We start from the raw sequence: 22,474 nt of genomic DNA on the forward strand, positions 1-22,474 counted from the left end.
GCAAAGTAGAAATACTGGGGTGCAAAGGAGCAAAATAAATAAATAAATACAGTAGGGGAAGAGGGTAGTTGTTTGGGCTAAATTATAGATGGGCTATGTACAGGTACAGTGATCTGTGAGCTGCTCTGACAGCTGGTGCTTACAGCTAGTGAGGGAGATAAGTGTTTCCAGTTTCAGAGATTGTTGTAGTTCGTTCCAGTCATTGGCAGCAGAGAACTGGAAGGAGAGGCGGCCAAAGGAGGAATTGGCTTTGGGGGTGACAAGTGAGATATACCTGCTGGAACGCGTGCTACGGGTGGGTGCTGCTATGGTGACCAGCGAGCAGAGATAATGCGAGACTTTACCTAGCAGGGTCTTGTAGATGACCTGGAGCCAGTGGGTTTGGCGACGGGTATGAAGCGAGGGCCAGCCAACGAGAGCGTACAGGTCGCAGTGGTGGGTAGTATATGGGGCTTTGGTGACAAAACGGATGGCACTGTAATAGACTGCATCCAATTTGTTAAGTAGGGTGTTGGAGGCTATTTTGTAAATGACATTGCCGAAGTCGAGGATCGGTAAGATGGTCAGTTTTACGAGGGTATGTTTGGCAGCATGAGTGAAGGATGCTTTGTTGCGAAATAGGAAGCCAATTCTAGATTTGACTTTGGATTGGAGATGTTTTATGTGAGTCTGGAAGGAGAGTTTACAGTCTAACCAGACATCTAAGTATTTGTAGTTATCCACATATTCTAAGTCAGAACCGTCCAGAGTAGTGATGCTGTACGGGCGGGCAGGTGCAGGCAGCGATCGGTTGAAGAGCATGCATTTAGTTTTACTTGTATTTAAGAGCAGTTGGAGGCCACGGAAGGAGAGTTGTATGGCATTGAAGCTCGTCTGGAGGGTTGTTAACACAGTGTCCAAAGAAGGGCCAGAAGTATACAGAATGGTGTCGTCTGCGTAGAGGTGGATCAGAGACTCACCAGCACCAAGAGCGATATCATTGATGTATACAGAGAAGAGAAGAGTCGGCCCAAGAATTTAACCCTGTGGCACCCACATAGAGACTGCCATAGGCCCGGAAACAGGCCCTCAGATTTGACACACTGAACTCTGTCGGAGAAGTAGTTGGTGAACCAGGCGAGGCAATCATTTGAGAAACCAAGGTGTAACAACAACAGGTGTAGACCTTACAGAGAAATGCTTACTTAACCTAACCTAACCAACAATGCAGTTTTAAAAAATACAGATAAGAATAAGAAATAAAAGTAACAAGTAATAAAAGAGCAGCAGTAAAATAACAATAGTGAGACTATATACAGGGGGGTACCGGTACAGAGTCAATGTGCGGGAGAACCGGTTAGTTGAGGTAACATGTTCATGTAGGTAGAGATATTAAAGTGACTATGCATAAATGATAACAGAGAGTAGCAGTGGTGTAACAGGGGGGGCAATGCAAATAGTTTGGGTAGCCATTTGATAAGGTGTTCAGGAGTCTTATGGCTTGGGGGTAGAAGCTGTTTAGAAGCCTCTTGGACCTAGACTTGGCGCTCCGGTACCGTTTGCGGTGATCAGGCCAACCACCATCGTAGCCTCAGCAAACTTGATGATGGTGTTGGAGTCGTGCGTGGCCATGCAGTTGTGGGTGACCAGGGAGTACAGGAGGGGACTAAGCACACACCTCTGAGCGATCCCCGTGTTGAGGGTCAGCGTGGCAGAAGTGTTGTTGCCTACGCTCACCTCCTGGGACTGGCCCGTCAAGAAGTCCAGGCTCCAGTTTCCGTGGGAGGTGTTTAGTCCCAGGGTCCTTATTGATGAGCTTTGAGGGGACTATGGTGTTGAACACTGAGCTGTAGTCTATGAACAGCATTCTCACATAGTTACTGTATTTCCCCTATTGTTCAGGTGGGAGAGGGCAGTGTGAAGTGCAGTTGAGATTGCGTTATCTGTGGATCTGTTGGGGCGGTTATGCGAATTGGACTGTGAGTGCTACAGGGTGATATCCATTTGGGAAGGTTACCTTGGAGCTTTAGGGAACAGGGACAATGGTGGTCAGCTTGAAACATGTTGGGATTAAAGACTGGGATAGATTGAACATTTCTGTGAAGACACTTGCCAGCTGGTCAGCAAATGCTTTGTTATTTAGGTAGTTTACTCAAATGAGTATGGAAGCTGATCAATGTGTAATTGTGTCAACATGATATGTTAGCTGAAAAGGACAGCTTGTTTCCAAAGCCAAGCAGGGTACATAGAGATAGGCATCTGGATGGTAGACTTGTTCTCACTGAAGTGCATTGCCCCTCATATACCAGTAGGAGTCACTATTCAGGCAGGAATCGTTGATGTCTAAACAATGATATACAATGATATAAACAATGACAACCATTTTACTATCGACATTGAAACAAGGTCAAATAAAATATAACATTTATTTCAACCACCCAATATATAGTGAATATAGGATGATAAAGATTTTTTACGTTTCTATGTGGAATTTTCTATGCAATTTCAACGTATACAAAGTTCTGATGATTACGTTGAAATTCAATTGATGTAACAACCTGTTAGTCAGGTTAAGTCAATGTATTTAAGTTGAAGTTTTACCCTAATTGCAATGTTTACAACGCTGGTTGAAATTAGATGAAAACAGTACTGGTTGATTACTTTTTTCAAATCCAATGTATTTTCCACGTTGATTCCACATCACAATACGTTGACAAATTACGTTGAAACAACATTGATTCAACCAGTTTGTGCCCAGTGGGATAGTACCCTCGAATGCATGTAAGGCAGGTAGGCCTACTCTATGAATAAATATCTTCTCCCTGTGCCCATTTATTGTCTTGTGATTCCATCTGTCACGCACTGGCCATAGAGAGGTTTTTATTCTCTATTTTGGTTAGGCCAGGGTGTGACTAGGGTGGGCGTTCTAGTTTCTTTATTTCTATGTTTTCTGTTCCTATGTTTTGGCCGGGTATGGTTCTCAATCAGGGACAGCTGTCTATCGTTGTCTCTGATTGGGAATCATACTTAGGCAGCCTGTTTTTCCACCTTAGTTGTGGGTAGTTGTCTTTGTTAGTGGCCTGTATAGCCCTAGTAAGCTTCACGGTCGTTTTTGGTGTTTCTTGTTTTGTTGGCGACATTCTTAATAAAGAAAGATGTACGCTCACCACGCTGCACCTTGGTCCGGTCATTTCCCTGACGATGTTCGTGACACCATCAGAATAATCATGTCTTCTGTTCTGGCTTTCTTTGTTGTCTTTAATAGTTTGTGATATTCAACTGCATATTTTATGGAATGTGGTCCACTCTGGCTTGTGGTCTTGGGTTTGAGAGAGACACTATATCAAAATAACATCACTTAACTAACCAAATTCAACTTTCATACACACAGCCCTTTATTGTTTAAAAAAGAGACCCAAATCTGTGAAATATGGCTTTGAATTTCCTCAGAGAAACCTCATCTCTCTTGGTTTCAACAATTCCTTACATGCTGACCAAACCGGACGCGCGCACGTTGATTTTGTTCACCCACACCAAAGCGATCAGGACGCGCAGGTTGAAATATCAAAACAAACTCTGAACCAATTATATTAATTTGGGGACAGATCTAAAAGGATTAAACATTTATGGCAATTTATCTCGCTAGCTTGCTGTTACTAGCTAATTTGTACTGGTATGTAAACATTGGGTTATTTTTCCTGAAATGCACAAGGTCCTCAACTCCAACAATTAATCCACAGATAAAACTGTAAACCAAATTAGTTTCTCGTCATCTCTTCTCCTTCCTTAAGGCTTCTTTTTCTTCTTTGGACTTCATATGGTGGTTGGCAACCAACTTTACAGCATTACTGCAACCTACCAGAGTGTGGACCTAAGTTTATCTTTCAATCACCCACGTGGGTATATGCTCCAAAAAACCTATGAAGAGATGGCATATGGATATATATGTTCCTGAGCATTCTCTCAAGGGAACTCCTTCAAGATTGTTGGAAAAGCATTCCAGGTGAAGACTTTGTCTTTTATCAAATAAGGCTAATTTCTGTATACCACCCCTACCTTGACACAACACAACTGATTGGCTCAAATGCATTAAGGAAAGAAATTCCAGGAATTCATTTTTAACAAGGCACACCTGTTAATTGACATGCTTCCAGGTGACTACCTCATTAAGCTGGTTGAGAGAATGCCAAGAGTGTGCAAAGCTGTCAAGGCAAAGGATGGCTATTTTGAAGATTTGTTTAATGCGTGATTCCATGTGTGTTATTTCATAGTTTTGATGTCTTCACTATTATTCTACAATGTAGAAAATAGTAGAAAATAAAGAAAAACCCTTGAATGAGTAGGTGTCCGAACTTTTGGCTGGTACTGTATAGCAAGCCACATATTGCTATATCTGTTTTATATTTTCACTCCTGGCTAGGATGAGAAGATTTATAGGACCACAGTTGTGGCTACTTTAATCCACACTAATGTTGCATTACAAAAACAAAGAATTTTACAGTCTACATCTCAACTGTGTTACAAATTGCAATGAGGGTATTACAACTTGCAATGAGGGTATTGTTTTGTTCAGACAGTTCAGTGTATTTCTTTTTTGATTCCTTACTTAGTGTTGCACAAGTACTTCGTAAGCCAGATGCAAGTTGTGCCATTTTAGTCCAAATGTGAGTTGTTGTGATATCATATCGAAGCAGAGGATGAGGCTCTCAAAGAAAAGCAGAACAACACTGCCCTCTTGTGGAAAACAATGAGCAATGGCATAATCCACATTGCCTCCTCTCTCTAACAGAGTGAATAAGCCTTATCTAGGGGTTATTGCGTTGTAAATTGAATGATCAATTTGTAAAAATCATCATATCCATAAAAAAGTGTTTTTCAAAATATATAATTGTGCCAACATTTTGTTAAATCCCATCATCAGATGTGAATATTTCTTGACAAGTCAAACTAATATAACAAAATTCGAAACCATTCTAGTTACAATGATCAATGATTGGATAAACAAGTGTAAAGATGTTACACTGGCTTCAAAATTCAATATGTGCTGAATTAATCGGGTATTCGATTCCTCCAACAGCTCGAACTCTGTGAATAACTACGTTTCTAGTATTATGTAAAGTACTGACAGTTTATGTAGGAAGTTAAGATCTTCCCCATTTGCTATTGCTAAAATCTATTTTCTGGAATTTATGGACCAATTATTCTCGTCAGTTTCATTCACTATGGCGATGCTCAGCGTAACAGGTACAGGTACATACGAGTATTTGTTCAATATGGACATTTATATGGATGGACATTTATTTTTTAAACAATTAACCACAATGCTGAGGACTTGAAAATTCAAATGTTAACATTTATAATTTTGTAAACTTTTATTCATTTGTAAATGGTTTGATTTAATATAAAAATGACAGCTTTCAGTGCATTCATATTTACAGATACTTATTTCTCCTACAGTATATAAGTATACATACATTGTACATGTACTGTCTTACAGAATGAACATAAACAGCACAAAATAACTTTGTTGGCACCCCATTATTCTTAATTTACAATGCATTTTTTCTTTTAATATCTTTAAATAATGACCTGTTTTATATACAGTGAGGTCTAAAAGTGTTGTTGTTTTGGCTCTGTGCAGACTGCCAGCTTTAATTTGAGGGTATTTTCATCCATATCTGGTGAACCGTTTCGAAATTACAGGTCTTTTTGTACATACCCCCTCATTTTAGGGAACCAAATTATTTGGTTTGTGGTGGTAAATAGACAGCTACGAAGAATATAGATGAAAACTCTTGGTAAATAGTGTGGTCTACAGTTTAACATGAGATGATACGCTACCTAAGGTGAGCAAAACCTTGGGACTTCCTAAGAGTTCTGCAAACTTGTTTTGGCTGTGTTTGATTATTTTGTGCCCAACAGAAATGAATGGTAAATAATGTATTGTGTAATTTTGTAATAACTTTTATTGTAAATAAGAATAGAATATGTTTCTGAACACCTCTACAATAACGTGGCTGCTACCATGATTACAGATAATCCTGAATTAATCGTGAATAATGATGAGTGAGAAATTTGAAGGCATAAATATCATACCCCCCTAACAATGCTATCATTCATTGTTATTGGTAATGTCTTGGGGGTATGATCTTTGTGCCTCTGTACGTTTGTAGAGTCACTAGCTTGATGTAGTCATTGTGCGCTAGGAAAAGGGGACCAAGTAGTAAACTTTTGACTACTTTAATACACATATTTAAGTGAATTGTCCAAATCGTTTTGGTTCCCTATAATGGGGGGGGGGGGCTTTGCACAAAAAGTGCTGTAATTTCTAAATGGTTCACTCGATATGAATGAAAATACCCTGAAATTAAAGCTGACAGTCTGTACTTTGTATCATTTCAAATCCAAAGTGATTGAGTACAGAGCCAAAACAGCAACAAATGTGTCACTGTCCAAATACCTTTGGACCACAGTTTTTTTATCATTTGTTTTTATACTCAACAGATCGGTCAGATGTAGTCAGAATATATGTTACAGTCAGTGTATGGTTTAAAGAATATTCACTATCAGTAAGTTGTGGGGAGGGAAGTTGGAGCAGTTACACAACACCAAAATGTCCCTTTCCTCTCCTTCTCACCCAGTGCTCACCATCTTGTGGCTTGGGCAATCAGCCAGGGTGGTTTGGACTCAGGGTAAGCATGCTGTCTCTTGCATATTTCCAAATGTGCTTGTTAAAACTGGTTGTTTCTCTCCATACACAGTTGTCTGTAAATGAATCTATGTTCCCGATGTGAGACGCATTATGTATTATACGTTATGTATAGTTGGTAGAGTACCACTAAAGAACATGAAGCTCTTTAGGGAGTATGCGAGCACAGATGTTCGCTTTGCCTAGCAGAGGTCTGCTAGGAGCAAACCGAACCTATGTATCCCCACGCCTTAAGCCAGGGGAGGCGTAGTTCTACGAATCTTAAGAGACAGAAGAAGCGAGACACCCCACTCAGCTTTTTTTCTGTTTTGTTTCTGGTTGAATAAAAGTCAAAATACTAAGTAGACCAGACCCAACTGCTATTGCATAGACTGGTTGGTTGTATAGCAACAAAACCGACGGGTGTGCAACTATGGGGCAACTATTGCACAATGAGCACTTGTTGTCTCTCAAATATATTGTTACAGTTGTTGGTTAGCTAGCTAGTGAATTATAGCCATATTAGCATTGACATGAAATAATTCAAAACAAGTCATGATATCATGAACAAGACAAAACTAGATGAAACGAGACACCTACGATTCCCCACATGGCAGCTTCTTGTCACTGTTGCTAGCTATCTGACCATTCAGAATCATAACAATGCACGGCTTCCGGGCTCTATCGACGCGCACATCATTTCCACCGAATCCCATCTATTGGTGTCTATGGGAGACACACCCAGTTAAGTTCACACAACTTTACTCGCCATAAGCGCAAGTGTAAAACAATACAGTGACATTTTTTAACTTGAGACCTCTTTCCAACAATGCAATGATAATAATATTATAAATAATATTGATTGGAGACAGCTTGTGTCAATTAAATAACATTTCCTAGGATTTTGAATTTGCAGCAAACCTAGTGGATAATGATGGAAATACCGGAAAAAAATTAATATATACACTGCTCAAAAAAATAAAGGGAACACTTAAACAACACAATGTAACTCCAAGTCAATCACACTTCTGTGAAATCAAACTGTCCAATTAGGAAGCAACACTGATTGACAATACATTTCACATGCTGTTGTGCAAATGGAATAGACAAAAGGTGGAAATTATAGGCAATTAGCAAGACACCCCCAAAAAAGGAGTGATTCTGCAGGTGGTGACCACAGACAACTTCTCAGTTCCTATGCTTCCTGGCTGATGTTTTGGTCACTTTTGAATGCTGGCGGTGCTCTCACTCCAGTGGTAGCATGAGACGGAGTCTACAACCCACACAAGTGGCTCAGGTAGTGCAGTTCATCCAGGATGGCACATCAATGCGAGCTGTGGCAAAAAGGTTTGCTGTGTCTGTCAGCGTAGTGTCCAGAGCATGGAGGCGCTACCAGGAGACAGGCCAGTACATCAGGAGACGTGGAGGAGGCCGTAGGAGGGCAACAACCCAGCAGCAGGACCGCTACCTCCGCCTTTGTGCCAGGAGGTGCACTGCCAGAGCCCTGCAAAATGACCTCCAGCAGGCCACAAATGTGCATGTGTCTGCTCAAACGGTCAGAAACAGACTCCATGAGGGTGGTATGAGGGCCCGACGTCCACAGGTGGGGGTTGTGCTTACAGCCCAGCACCGTGCAGGACGTTTGGCATTTGCCAGAGAACACCAAGATTGGCAAATTCGCCACTGGCGCCCTGTGCTCTTCACAGATGAAAGCAGGTTCACACTGAGCACATGAGCACATGTGACAGACGTGACAGAGTCTGGAGACGCCGTGGAGAACGTTCTGCTGCCTGCAACATCCTCCAGCATGACCGGTTTGGCGGTGGGTCAGTCATGGTGTGGGGTGGCATTTCTTTGTGGGGCCGCACAGCCCTCCATGTGCTCGCCAGAGGTAGCCTGACTGCCATTAGGTACCGAGATGAGATCCTCAGACCCCTTGTGAGACCATATGCTGACACATGCACATTTGTGGCCTGCTGGAGGTCATTTTGCAGGGCTCTGGCAGTGCACCTCCTTGCACAAAGACGGAGGTAGCGGTCCTGCTGCTGGGTTGTTGCCCTCCTACGGCCTCCTCCACGTCTCCTGATGTACTGGCCTGTCTCCTGGTAGCGCCTCCATGCTCTGGACACTACGCTGACGGACACAGCAAACCTTTTTGCCACAGCTCGCATTGATGTGCCATCCTGGATGAACTGTACTACCTGAGCCACTTGTGTGGGTTGTAGACTCCGTCTCATGCTACCACTAGAGTCAGAGCCCCGCCTCATTCAAAAGTGACCAAAACATCAGCCAGGAAGCATAGGAACTGAGAAGTGGTCTGTGGTCACCACCTGCAGAATCACTCCTTTTTGGGGGTGTCTTGCTAATTGCCTATAATTTCCACCTTTTGTCTATTCCATTTGCACAACAGCATGTGAAATTTATTGTCAATCAGTGTTGCTTCCTAAGTGGACAGTTTGATTTCATAGAAGTGTGATTGACTTGGAGTTACATTGTGTTGTTTAAGTGTTCCCTTTATTTTTTTGAGCAGTGTATATATATAAACAACTGGGGTGTAGTCATTACTCAGATTCAGGTAGGTCCCTTCCTCTTTGCTGAACCTTTCCAATAGAAACGCTAGTTTCAGCTGCAAAATGTAACGTTTTGCAACTGTTTGGAGTAATGATTACACCCCTGGCTATAACTTTAACACAGGAAAACAGCTTGTAACAGCTTCCCTTAAGAATGTTGTATACTTTGCATTGTGTCAGAATATCCTTCTGTAAAGCAACATCCTCTTCACAAGTCATGTGTTGTGGTTAACTGGAGATCTGTAGTGTGGTCACCTATGTAGCAAGCATCGGTGTAAAGGGGTGTTTTCCTGGTTTCATAAAAGTTTTGCAAGGCTGGATCCATCTAACGCTACGAAATATGAAAATTGTGCAACCGAGTACTTTTGCATGGCACTGTGTAACCCATAGGCAATACGATGTATTGAAAAACAAGGTGTGTGTGTGTGATAGGCGGTTGTTAGGACTTTAATTTGGGAGGATGGGATCTTAGGGATGGCTGGAACAGAATAAATGGAATCGAACACGTCAAACACATGGTTTCCATGTGTTTGATCTAGAAGAAAAAGAAACGCACACCTATTTAGGCGAGGTGCTGGCTAGCGGAGTAGAAAACTTAAAAATAAAGGAGAGCCGCACACTCTAGGAGCTCAGATGCAAAAATGTATTTACCAACGTTTCGACAGCCAAGCTGTCTTCATCGGGGTATATGTTCCATGTGTTTGATACCATTGCATTCACTGCATTCTAGCCATTATTATGAGCCACCCTCCCATCAGCAGCCTCCTGTGGTGTGTGTGTGTTGCTGTACCTTTGTAGTGATTTCACACTTTTCTCATTCTTCCACAGGCCCTCTTCCAGCCCCTTCGCTCTCTTTCTACCGCCCCCGTTTTGGCCGCAACATCCAACTTTTCTCAGACGTGGAGCTGATCTGCACACTTCCGACCAATGTTAGATTGCCAATAACTGTCTCTTTTAGCTGGGCCAACCAATCCCTCTCTGCAATACATTCCCTCACCATACAAAACAGAGATGATGTCAGGTTCACCACGAAAGCCATTGCAGCCAATGAGGGGATCTACGTATGCTGGTACAATGCCAGCAATACTGGAGACGTGTCGGGAACAAGCAATCCAGCCAACCTTACCATCTGTAAGTGTGTCATAATGTCTAACTCTCTTATTACAGATCATCGTGATCAACAGATCAACGGATGCCTCTCTTCACTTAAAAAAGTGCCCACTGGAGCCCCTTCTTTTTTATAGCTGATAGTAGTGGATCTCGGTGTGGTCGTCTGCTGCAATAGCCCACCAGCGTCAAAGATCGACGAGTTGTGTGTTCCCGAGATGCCGTTATGCACGCCACCGTTGTACTGCACCATTATTTGTCTTTTTGTTGCCCGCCCATTAGCTTGCACGATTCTTGCTCAAAGAACCTTAGGTCACTTGTTTTGCCCTTTCTAACTGTAACTGAATGCCTTGACGCTTGTCAGCCTGCTTTATATAGCAAGCCACGGCCACGTGACTCACTTTCTGTAGGAGAGATCCATTATCGTGAACGTGGTGGTGTGCGTAATAAACTGGTTGGTGAGTGTGATGCACGTGACATCCCGGGAACTTTGAGAAAAAGCACTTTATATCGGAGTTCGAGGCGGTCTATGCATATTCATGAGGCTAGCATAGTATCTCACTCTCCATTGAATACAGGCGGTTGACGTCAACATCCATTGAATATTCATAAAAGTATTAAAATAACGAGAAGTATCCACCAATCCAAAGAGAGGAATAGGCGAGGGCTTGACAGCCCGCCGTTCCACTCTGTGGACAACAAACCCTATTGTTAGGGCAGAGATACAAGCTTCTCGACATTATATCCAGTGTCTCTGATGAAAGATAACAAGACGTCCATGTTAAGGCTGTCACGCCCTGATCTGTTTCACCTGTCTTTATGTTTGTCTCCACCCCCCTCCAGGTGTCTCCCATCTTCCCGATTATCCCCTGTGTATTTATACCTGTGTTTTCTGTCTGTCTGTTGCCAGTTCATCTTGTTTGTTCAAGCCTACCAGCATTTTGTCTCAGCTCCTGGTTGTCCCTAGTCTTGCTTTTCTCTTCCTCCTGGTTTTTGACCTTTGCCAGTCCTGACCCTGTTCCCGCCCGCCTGACCACTGCCTGCCTCTGAGCCTTCCTGCCGTCCTGTACCTTTGCTCCACCTCTGGATTACTGACCTCTGCCTGACCTGACCCTGAGCCTGCCTGTCATCCTGTACCTTGGCCTCTGCTCTAGATTATCGACCCCTGTCTGCCTTGACCTGTCGTTTGCCTGCCCCTGTGGTTACAATAAACATTGGTACTTCACACAGTCTGCACTTGGGTCTTACCTTGATCCCTGATAAAGGCGCTTACAGGCGGGCCGCGGTAACTTGCGACGGTCTCATAGACTTAATGGGTGTAGGAAGGCAGGCAGCCAAACGCAAGTAGTTTTGCAAGCGGCGCAGTTCAAAGTGCTCGCACCTGTGAGCGGAGCCGTTGGCTCGGCTTTCGAGGCGCCAAAAACGGAAATTAGCTGAAGTCTTGAGCGGTTGACCAATGAGCAGAATTCATAAGCCAATCAAACAATGTTTTAATGACCGCATTCGAGCTGACAACAACCAGGACCGCTGGTCTCTACACACGTTAGGCAGATTTTCTCACGGTTCAATTGCCATGTACCGTTGCCCGTCTGCAAGCGCCTTTATAGGGCGTTAAATTGGTGGCGGATAATGGTTGCAATTGAGATCAGCTGTGCGGATGATTTTACCTTGTATTGATGGTTTAACGAGAGATCAGCTGTTAATCATTATGATTACTGAAATCTACAAAGGAACAAATAGCCAAGAGATGAAGACTTAAAGAGAACTGTGACATTCACTGTCCTATCTCTCTGACTCTCTTATATCTTTCCATCTGTCTTCGAAAACTCGAATAGCCTCTCTTCCAGGGCCAATTTTGGTGGTGCCCCCCTTCATACCCATCGGAGGAAACTACACCATCAGCTGCCAAACTACCACCCGCTTCCCCAACAGAACCCTGGCCCTTTACTACAGACAGCTGCCTGTTACTGTCGGAAACGAGATCTTTAAGCTTCAGGGGTCAGCGGCCCTTCTTGACAGACACGATTCCATTACACTGAGCAAGTGGCTAGTGGACGGCACAGAAACCTTCGAGTTTGTCTGCAGACTGGAGATTGTGGACTTCAACCAGCATATTTACCTCTCTCCTCCCTCCAGTCCCCACCCAGCTATTGCAGGTCGGTGTTTGAGCTCAGGAAGTGTGAATAGTCAATAGGCCTACAGCAATAATGCTGTGTTGTAATGTAATGTGTTGGCAGTCTGCAGGCACTGACCAGCGTCCAGTAAAAAGCACGAGTTGACACACAACCAAAAACTGTTTCTAGAGGTGCTAACTAGGGAGAGTAAACTTGATAAAAATACGAAAGAAAGTCGACACCTGTATATTCTCCCAGCAATTTAATAACGAAGGAAAGTCACACAGTCATATACTGTATGCTCACAACAATTTACTGGGTTAACAAACGTTTCGGCACTCAGTGCCCTCTTCAAGAAGGCACTGCGTGCCGAAACGGCGGTTTACCCAGTCAATTTTATGTGAGCATTCAGTATATGACTTTGTGACTTTCCTTCTTTATTTGTTATACTGTATATGACCAGATTCAAATTACTAACTAAAAAGTCACCTGTTGAATATGTAATATGTCCTCTGACACTCCACTCCGCTTCTCACAGAGGAGGCGCCTATCCGTCTTGTGCCCCAGTATCAGGGCTCCAAGTGTCTGGGACAACTGGAGGTGCAGGTCAGAGGAAGCTGGGGCCCTGTGTGCCAACAGATAGAAAGCTGGAACCCGGCAATGGGTAGCGTGGTTTGTCGAGAGCTGGGCTGTGGGACACTATCTTCCGTCTCGACGAAGCAAGACTACAACCATAAGGTTGACTTCTCCATCGGTTCCATATTGTGCAGAGGAAGCGAGGGACGACTCAGGGAGTGTCAGATTGATGAGGTGCAGCCCCTTTGTAACTCAAGGAAGGGGGTGAAAATGGTTTGCTCAGGTGGGAGAGAGTGCATTCTTCATCAAGTTATGTTGGTTGGTGTTAATTCTGTACAACTCTTTAGCAGGTTGTTGGTTGTTAAATTGCCGTCAGTGCAGGGTTTTTCCCAATCCTGGTCCTGGGGACCCAAAGGTCTGCACATGTTTGTTTATAGCCCACCACTAACTTAGCGGATTCAACTTAAAAACTGGTCATCAAGCTTTTGAGAAGTTGAATCAGGTGTTTTATTGTTGGTTTTGAAAAATAAATTCACCCCTTTGGGTCCCCAGGATTGGGGAAACACTCTGTAAAGGCGTTACCTAATGTTTTGTGACACTGTTTTGAGCAGATACTTGTATTTTGAAGATTTGTTCATTTTGATATTTTGTATGGATTTTTTTTTTTTTTGTCTGTATTATTTTTCTAATCCTCTCCCTCTGCCTGTAGATGCTCTGCCAACTACTAAGATCTCAGTCACAGGCTACAGAGAGGTATCGAGAGTCGACATCAGTGATGAGCACTCGTTGGAATTGTCCTGCATGTTCAATGCCCCTTGGTTTGGTACGGAAAAGGTAATACTGTAGCTCCTTATAATACTGCACCTAGCAACTACGCTAACAGTGAAACTGAGAAAAATTTCTTTAAAGTTTTTTTTTTGCTAGCCAGCCAAATATGTTGTAGGTAGATAAGTGATAATGCAGTGATGTATCATCTTATTATTGAAGTAATTCTTATGTACATCAACCATGCCCACTGATCTGACCTATGAACCCTAAAATGCTGCCAATTTATGACCTATGGCTGCAAGCCCGACGTCGGTACACTTATGACAACAGCCAGCTCAAGTGCAGGGCGCGAAATTCAAAATATATATTTTTTTAATATTTAACTTTCACACATTAACAAGTCCAATACAGCATATGAAAGGTACACATCTTGTGAATCCAGCCAACATGTCCGATTTTTAAAATGTTTTACAGGGAAGACACAATATGTAAATCTATTAGCTAACCACGTTAGCAAAAGACACCACTTTTTTTACTCCACCAGTTTTTTGCTCCATCAGTAGCTATCACAAATTCGACCAAATAAAGATATAAATAGCCACTAACCAAGAAACAACTTCATCAGATGACAGTCTGATAACATATTTATTGTATAGCATATGTTTTGTTAGAAAAATGTGCATATTTCAGGTATAAATCATAGTTTACATTGCAGCTACAATCAGAAATTGCACCGAAAGCAGCCATAATAATTACAGACACCAACGTCAAATACCTAATTACTCATCATAAAACATTTCTGAAAAATACATAGTGTACAGCAATTGAAAGACAGGCATCTTGTGATTCCAGACAATATTTCCGATTTATCAAGTGTTTTACAGCGAAAACACAATATAGCGTTATATTAGCTTACCACAATAGCCAAAAACACAAGCAATTTCCCAGTAGCAAAAGTAAGCGATCGTAACAAACAAGCAAAAGATATATAATTTTTGACTAACCTTGATTTTCTTCCTCAGATGACAGTCCTATAACATCAGGTTATACATACACTTATGTTTTGTTCGAAAATGTGCATATTTAGAGCTGAAATCAATGGTTACACATTGTGCTAACTTAGCTACTTTTTCCCACTACGTCCGGATTTTTCCTGACACTTTTTCTGACACACATATTCTGACCAAATAGCTATTCATAAACATAACTAAAAAATACATGTTGTATAGGAAATGATAGATCCATTAGTTCTTAATGAAATCGCAGTGTTAGAATTCTAAAAATAACTTCATTACGATATGCAGCTTCGGTATAGCTAGAGTACCCAAAAGCTGGGCGCCCACGACTAGTTCACATGTACGACAGATATATGAAATAGCATCATAAAATGTTTCTTACTTTTGCTGATCTTCCATCAGAATGTTGGACAAGGTGTCCTTTGTCCAGAACAATCGTTGTTTGGATTTAGAACGGCAACTTTCCCTCTTCATTTAGCACGCGCACTAGCCAAGTGCCACGGATCTCTCCATCGTCAACAAAGTCAGAGAACGGAACACGGCAAAACTCCCGAAAAAATTTCAATAATCTGATTAAACTATATTGAAAAAACATACTTTACGATGATATGGTCACATGTATCAAATAAAATCAAAGCCGGAGATAGTAGTCGTCCATAACGGCAGCTAAACAGAAGGCAATCCCACTGTCCACCTCGCGCTCCCCAGAGTACCGGAAATGAGGGACACGTCATACAAAGAGCTTGTATTCCACTTCAGACCAAGATAAACACTAAATTTCTTCTCTCACAGCCTCTTGACATCCAGGGGAAGGTCTATGAAGTGCACGTAGACTCTTACGTATCATGCCCATGTATAGGCAGGAAGAAGAACAGAGCCTCGATTTCAGACTTTCCACTTCCTGGTCAGGAAGTTTGTGCCAAATGAGTTCTGTTTGACTCACAGATATAATTCAAACGGTTTTAGAAACTAGAGAGTGTTTTCTATCCAATAGTAATAATAATATGCATATTGTACGAGCAAGAATTGAGTACGAGGCCGTTTGAAATGGGCACCTTTAATCAGAGCTACTCAATACTGCCCCTGCAGCCATAAAAAGTTAAAACCTCTTCAGGATCACACCCTTTTTCAATTTTCGCCTAAAATGACATACCCAAATCTAACTGCCTGTAACTCAGGCCCTGAAACAAGGATATGCATATTCTTGGTACCATTTTAAAGGAAACACTTTTGATGTTTTTTTGGAAATGTGGAAGGAATGTAGGAGAATATAACACAATAGATCTGGTAAAATACAAAGAAAAAAACCAAACTTTTTTTTTTTTTTTGTACCATCATCTTTGAAATGCAAGAGAAAGGCCATCATGTATTATTCCAGCCCAGCTGCAATTTAGATTTTGGCCACTAGATGACATCATTGTATGTGCAAAGTTTTAGACTGATCCAATGAACCATTGCATTTCTGTAAAAAAATTGTATCAAGACTGCCCAAATGTGCCTAATTGGTTTATTAATAACTTTTCATGTTCAAAATTGTGCACTCTCCTCAAACAATAGCATGGTATTGCGGCAGGTAGCCTAGTGGTTAGAGCGTTGGACTAGTAACCGAAAGATTGAATCCCTGAGCTGACAAGGTAAAAATCTGTCATTCTGCCCATGAACAAGGCAGTTAACCCACTGTTCCTAGGCCGTCATTGAAAATAAGAATTTGTTCTTAACTGACTTGATTAGTTAAATAAAGGTAAAATAAAATAAAGAATATTATTACACTGTAATAGCTACTGTAAATTGGACAGTGCAGTTAGATTAACAAGAATTGAAGCTTTCTGCCAATATCCGATATGTCTATGTCCTATGACATGTTCTTGTTACTTACAACCTCAAGCTAATCGCATTAGCCTATGTTAGCTCAACGTCCCACAGAGGACCCACCGATAAACAACTATATGGGTAAAGTGTAGTGTCTACAATCTAACTGATTTTTTCTGTTTGATGGAAACCGTTTGAGAGGTCTAACTTTACTGAACAAAAATATAAACACAACATGCAACAATTTCAATGATTTTACTGAGTTGTAGTTCATATAAGGAAATCGGTCAATTGAAATAAATTCATTAGGCCCTAGTCTATGGATTTCACATGACTGGTAATGCAGATATTCATCTGTTTGTCACAAATACCTTGAGAAATAGGCAGGGGCGTCAGTATCTGGTGTATCTGGTGTGACCAGTAACCAGTCAGTATCTGGTTGTGACCACCGTTTGTCTCAAGCGGGGCGACACATCTCCTTCTCATAGAGTTGATCAGGCTGTTCATTATGGCCTGTGGAATGTTGTCCAACGCATCTTCAATGGTTGTGCAAAGTTTTCTGGACATTGGCGTGACCTGGAACACGCTGTCGTACAAGTCGATCCAGACCATTCCAAACATGCTCAATGGGTGACAAGTCTGGCGAGTATGCAGGCCATTAATTATCTGGGACATTTTCAGCTTCCAGGAATTGTGTACAGATCCTTGCGACATGGGGAGGTGCATTATCATGCTGAAACATGAGGTGATGGCGAAAATAGGCCTCAGGATCTCATCACGGTATCTCTGTGCATTCAAATTGCTATCGATAAACTGCCCATACCATAACTCCACCTCAACCACGGGGCACTCTATTCACAACTTTGACATCAGCAAACAGCTCGCCCACACAACTCCATACATGTGGTCTGCGGTTGTGAGGCCAGTTGAACGTATTTCTCTAAAATGACATAAGGCGGCTTATGGTAGAGAACATTACATTCTCTGACAACAGCTCTGGTGCAAATTCCTGCAAATTCCTGGCATGCTAACATTCAGTTAGCATGCCAATTGCACGCTCCGTCAACTTGAATACATCTGTGGCGTTGTGTGACTGCACATCAGAGAGTGGCATTTTATTGTCCCAGCACAAGGTGTACCTATTTAATGATCATGGTATTTAACCTTTACCGCCCCAGCGTTCCGCCAGCGGAACTCCTCCCACATTCCACTGAAAATTCAGAGCGCGAAATTCAAAATATATTTTTTAGAAATACTTAACTTTCACACATTAACAAGTCCAATACAGCAAATGAAAGGTACACATCTTGTGAATCCAGCCAACATGTCCGATTTTTAAAATGTTTTACAGCGAAAACAGCACGTATATTTATGTTAGCTCACCACCAAATACAAAAAAGGACAGACATTTTTCACAGCACAGGTAGCATGCACAAAGCCAACCTAACTAACCAAGAACCAACCAAACTAACCACCAAACAACTTCATCAGATGACAGTCTTATAACATGTTATTCAATAAATCTATGTTTTGTTCGAAAAATGTGCATATTTGAGGTATAAATCAGTTTTACATTGCAGCTACCATCACAGCTACCATCAAAAATAGCACCGAAGCAGCCAGAGTAATTATAGAGACCAACGTGGAATACCTAAATACTCATCATAAAACATTTCTGAAAAATGCATCGTGTACAGCAAATGAAAGACAAGCATCTTGTGAATCCAGCCAATATTTCAGATTTCAGATTTTACAGCGAAAACACAATATAGCATTATATTAGCTTACTACAATAGCCTACCACACTACCGCATTCATTCATCAAGGCACGTTAGCGATAGCAATAGGCACGTTAGCGTTAGCGAATAAACCAGCAAAAGATATTAATTTTCACTAACCTTCATAAACCTTCCTCAGATGACAGTCCTATAACATCAGGTTATACATACACTTATGTTTTGTTCGAAAATGTGCATATTTAGAGCTGAAATCAGTGGTTATCCATTATGCTAACGTAGCTTCTTTTTCCCAGAATGTGCGGATATTTCTATTAGACTCTCACCTATTCTGACCAAATAGCTATTCATAAACATTACAAAAAAATACATGTTGTATAGGAAATGATAGATCCACTAGTTCTTAATGCAATCGCAGTGTTAGAATTCTAAAAATATCTTCATTACGACAATAGGCTTATGTTATAGCGAGAGAGTGGCCAAAACCTGGGCGCAAAACTACTAGTAAACAGTTCGACAGATATATGAAATAGCATCACAAAATGGGTCCTACTTTTGGTGATCTTCCATCAGAATGTTGGACAAGGGGTCCTTTGTCCAGAACAGTCGTTGTTTGGATTTAGAACATCGTTTTTCCCTCTTGAATTAGCAAGCACACTGGCCAAGTGGCGCGAAGCTCTCCTTTCTGAACAAAGGCACACAACGCAACACGCCTAACGTCCCGAATAAATTTAAAAAATCTAATAAAACTATATTGAAAAAACATACTTTACGATGATATGGTCACATGTATCAAATAAAATCAAAGCCGGAGATAGTAGTCGCCTATAACGACAGCGTTTCAAAAGGCAAATCCATGTCCCTCTACGCGCCTTCCTGAAAACCAGAAATCGGTGACACGTCATTCCAAGAGGACGTATTCCATCTCAGACCAAGATAAACACTCAATTTCTTCTCTCACTGCATCTTGACATCCAGGGGAAGGTGTATGACGTGCATGTATACTAATAGGTCTCATGCCCATTTATAGGCAGGACCCAGAAGAGAGCATCGATTTCAGATTTTCCACTTCCTGGTCAGGAAGTTTGTGCCAAATGAGTTCTGTTTCACTCACAGATATAATTCAAACGGTTTTAGAAACTAGAGAGTGTTTTCTATCCAATAGTAATAATAATATGCATATTGTACGAGCAAGAATTGAGTACGAGGCCGTTTAAATTGGGCACGTTTTTCCCCCAAAGTGACAACAGCGCCCTCTGTCCTCATCAGGTTAATCAATTTCTTGATGGGCCACACCTGTCAGGTGGATGGAGTATCTTGACAAAGATGTTCACTAACAGGGATGGTAACACATTTATGCACATTTCGGGGATATTTGAAACATGGGACCAACACTTAGCATGTTTCAATCAATCAATCAAGTTTATTTTATATAGCCCTTCGTACATCAGCTAATATCTCGAAGTGCTGTACAGAAACCCAGCCTAAAACCCCAAACAGCAAGCAATGCAGGTGTAGAAGCACGGTTGCATTTAAATCAGTTGCATTTATATGTTTGTTCAGTGTACATTCCAACTGTATTTAATGGTTTCATGTAGTTATCTTTTCATGTTTTGAATGTTGTTTTGTAGTAACCCTCAACCATTTTTTGTCAAAAAGTAAGGACTATTTTCATCACGCAGAATAATTATACCTCAAACATATTTTTGACTTTGTGCAATATCTACAATCTAAATGTGTGTATCCTACTTTCTTGTTGTTTTTCTGTTTGACTTTGTATGGTTATTTATTTGACTTAGGGGTCATAAGTCAAATCAGTTGTCATGATTTTTAAAAAATCCTTTTATAATAAGATAATACATCAGTGCATTATTACTTATCTACACCATATTGGCTGGACAGCAAATAAACGCTATAGCCATTTTTCTCAGTTTCACTGTTTGCATAGTTACTGCACTTTGCCTGTGTATGGCAGAGTTGGTAAATGCAGTCAAAACATAATGGAACAAAGCCAAAGTGCAGTAACTTCTGTTACTGCTGTTTGCCTTGGTTTTTACTTGGATTTTGCAGTTACTACACATTTCACACTCCATGTTCTCTGAAACTGAATGTAATTGAACCAGGACACTTTGTCACACGATAAAACATATACTATAAAGCCTGATTTCAGTCTTAACTACATTTTGACCAAAAGTGTAGTTACTGCATTTTGCCTTTGTAGGGCAGAATACTGATGGTATGCAAGTACTGTGTAATGTCAACAACAACTCAATTGGTGATGTTTCTTCACATCATTTTACTCAGCTTTTCATGGACTTGACGAGGGTCTCCATAGATTCGTACATTAACGTAATCGACAATGTGCAAATCGCCTCAGGAGAGGAGATGAGGACCATGCTTCATGCCCCTGTCTTATCAGGAGAGTATGCCTGTAGAATTAGAGGGTCTGAACAGACTGTGTCCTCAGTGAGGATCTTCGTGAGCAGTGAGTACCTATGTTTTCTCGCTTAACTAAAAGCAACTCCATCTCTTGTATAGGTATTCACAGTATGTCTGCCTCTCCCCTACTCTGTACTGTAACCGATTGGTACAGTGCAATCTGCTTGCGTAATGACTGTCTGACTTATCTTACACTCCATACCCAATGCTCACATTTCACAGTAACTCTTGTGTTCTCCGTTCACTTTCAACAGAATGGTACAAACCAAATGTTGGACTCATCATCACGGCTCTCCTTACAACCGCATCTGGAGCAGCCATATTAGTGTATATGTGTGTCTATCGGGTCCAGAAGGGGGAGACAGAAAATGCTGTCACTTCTCAAGGGGTGTCCACAGCTGACCCAGAGGCCTCACCAAGAATGGAGAGTGTCTAGAAACATGCAGGAAGCCCCCCCCCCCCCCCCCCCCCGAAAATCTCCATAAAATCCCTATGCAGTAAACTTTTTGTGTATTTACAATTAAATAAAACGTATGGGCCTGTCTGAAACGTCACCCTAAACCTTATATAGTGGCCTACTTTCTACCAGTCATGTGGCTCTGGTGAAGACATTGTGCACAGTAAAGGGACCCACTTGGCACACACTGGTTGAATCAATGTTGTTTCCATGTCATTTCAATGAAATGATGTTGAACCAACGCAGAATAAACGCTTCATTTATGTCTGTGCCCAGTGGGGAGTAGGGTGACATTTTTAATTTGCCCTATAGGTGATTCCTCACGAAACTAAAACAAAAAAAGACCATGATTTTGGGGATTTTCACTCAAATTACTCCGCGAACGTATTAATGTCCCAAAGTGGGTTCTCTGCTAGTCTTAACGTTATGGCCCATTTTATACAGAGAAATTGGCTTGGTAGGCAATGTAACCAATCACAGCCCTCCTTGGACATCCTGCAAAGCACCAACACAGAGGGCGACCATTTTTTATACATTTTCACATTCACTGTGTTGGTGATGCTTACAAAGTGGATCATAACTTGAAAGTTGAATGTTGATATGTCTGTAGAGTATATTATGTTCAACAATAAATAGAATATTTAGCTCAATCAAAAATGTGATATTTTCAATATGCACGTTTACATGTTTCAAAATTTGTACATTTGTTAGAAATGTGTTATTGAAATCAAAATACTACTCATATTACAGAGCAAGGGGAGAAGCTTCACACCAACAATTGCTTTATAGCACCTACAGATGAAACATGGAGTCTTAAAGGAGGCCTGGGTTAGGCCAAAGTGTCATAGAATATTCTAACTTCAATTAATTATTTCCCAATTATGTTTTGTGTCAAATATATGTCAACAATCTTTCCTTCAACAGGATTAAATCCTTCTATGTTGTGAAAATCTGAAAATCATGGTCTTTTTTTGTTCTAGTAACATGAGGAATCACTACTACAGTATGTCTGTTTTTTTAATATATTTTTTTATTTAACTAGGCAAGTCAGTTAAAGAACAAATTCTTATTTTCAATGACGACCTAGGAACAGTGGGTTAACTGCCTTGTTCAGGGGCAGAACGACAGATTTGTACCTTGTCAGCTCGGGGATTCAAACTTGCAACACTTTCGGTTACTAGCCCAACGCGCTAACCACTAGGCTACCCTGCCGCG

At 41.4% G+C, this 22,474-nt stretch overlaps 1 protein-coding gene across 1 annotated transcript; it reads left to right on the plus strand.

Moving 5' to 3' along the window:
* Positions 1–5,180: 5,180 nt before the first annotated feature.
* Positions 5,181–22,367, plus strand: si:dkey-195m11.11. Its single transcript, XM_038971205.1, has 8 exons — positions 5,181–5,223; positions 6,621–6,671; positions 10,066–10,368; positions 12,180–12,500; positions 12,997–13,317; positions 13,744–13,868; positions 20,668–20,848; positions 21,057–22,367. The coding sequence occupies exons 1-8, from the start codon at positions 5,202–5,204 to the stop codon at positions 21,236–21,238; spliced, it is 1,506 nt and encodes a 501-aa protein (XP_038827133.1). The 5' UTR covers positions 5,181–5,201; the 3' UTR covers positions 21,239–22,367.
* Positions 22,368–22,474: the final 107 nt, after the last annotated feature.

This window comes from Salvelinus namaycush, chromosome 2 (assembly GCF_016432855.1).
Source record: "Salvelinus namaycush isolate Seneca chromosome 2, SaNama_1.0, whole genome shotgun sequence".
Classification (NCBI taxonomy): Eukaryota; Metazoa; Chordata; class Actinopteri; order Salmoniformes; family Salmonidae; genus Salvelinus; species Salvelinus namaycush.

Coding starts and splice junctions, on each gene's coding strand:
- si:dkey-195m11.11 (XM_038971205.1), top strand. CDS start 5,202: ATGGCGATGCTCAGCGTAACAG. Junction 6,672..10,065: donor CAGGGTGGTTTGGACTCAGG/GTAAGCATGCTG, acceptor ATTCTTCCACAG/GCCCTCTTCCAGCCCCTTCG. Junction 13,869..20,667: donor CTTGGTTTGGTACGGAAAAG/GTAATACTGTAG, acceptor CATTTTACTCAG/CTTTTCATGGACTTGACGAG.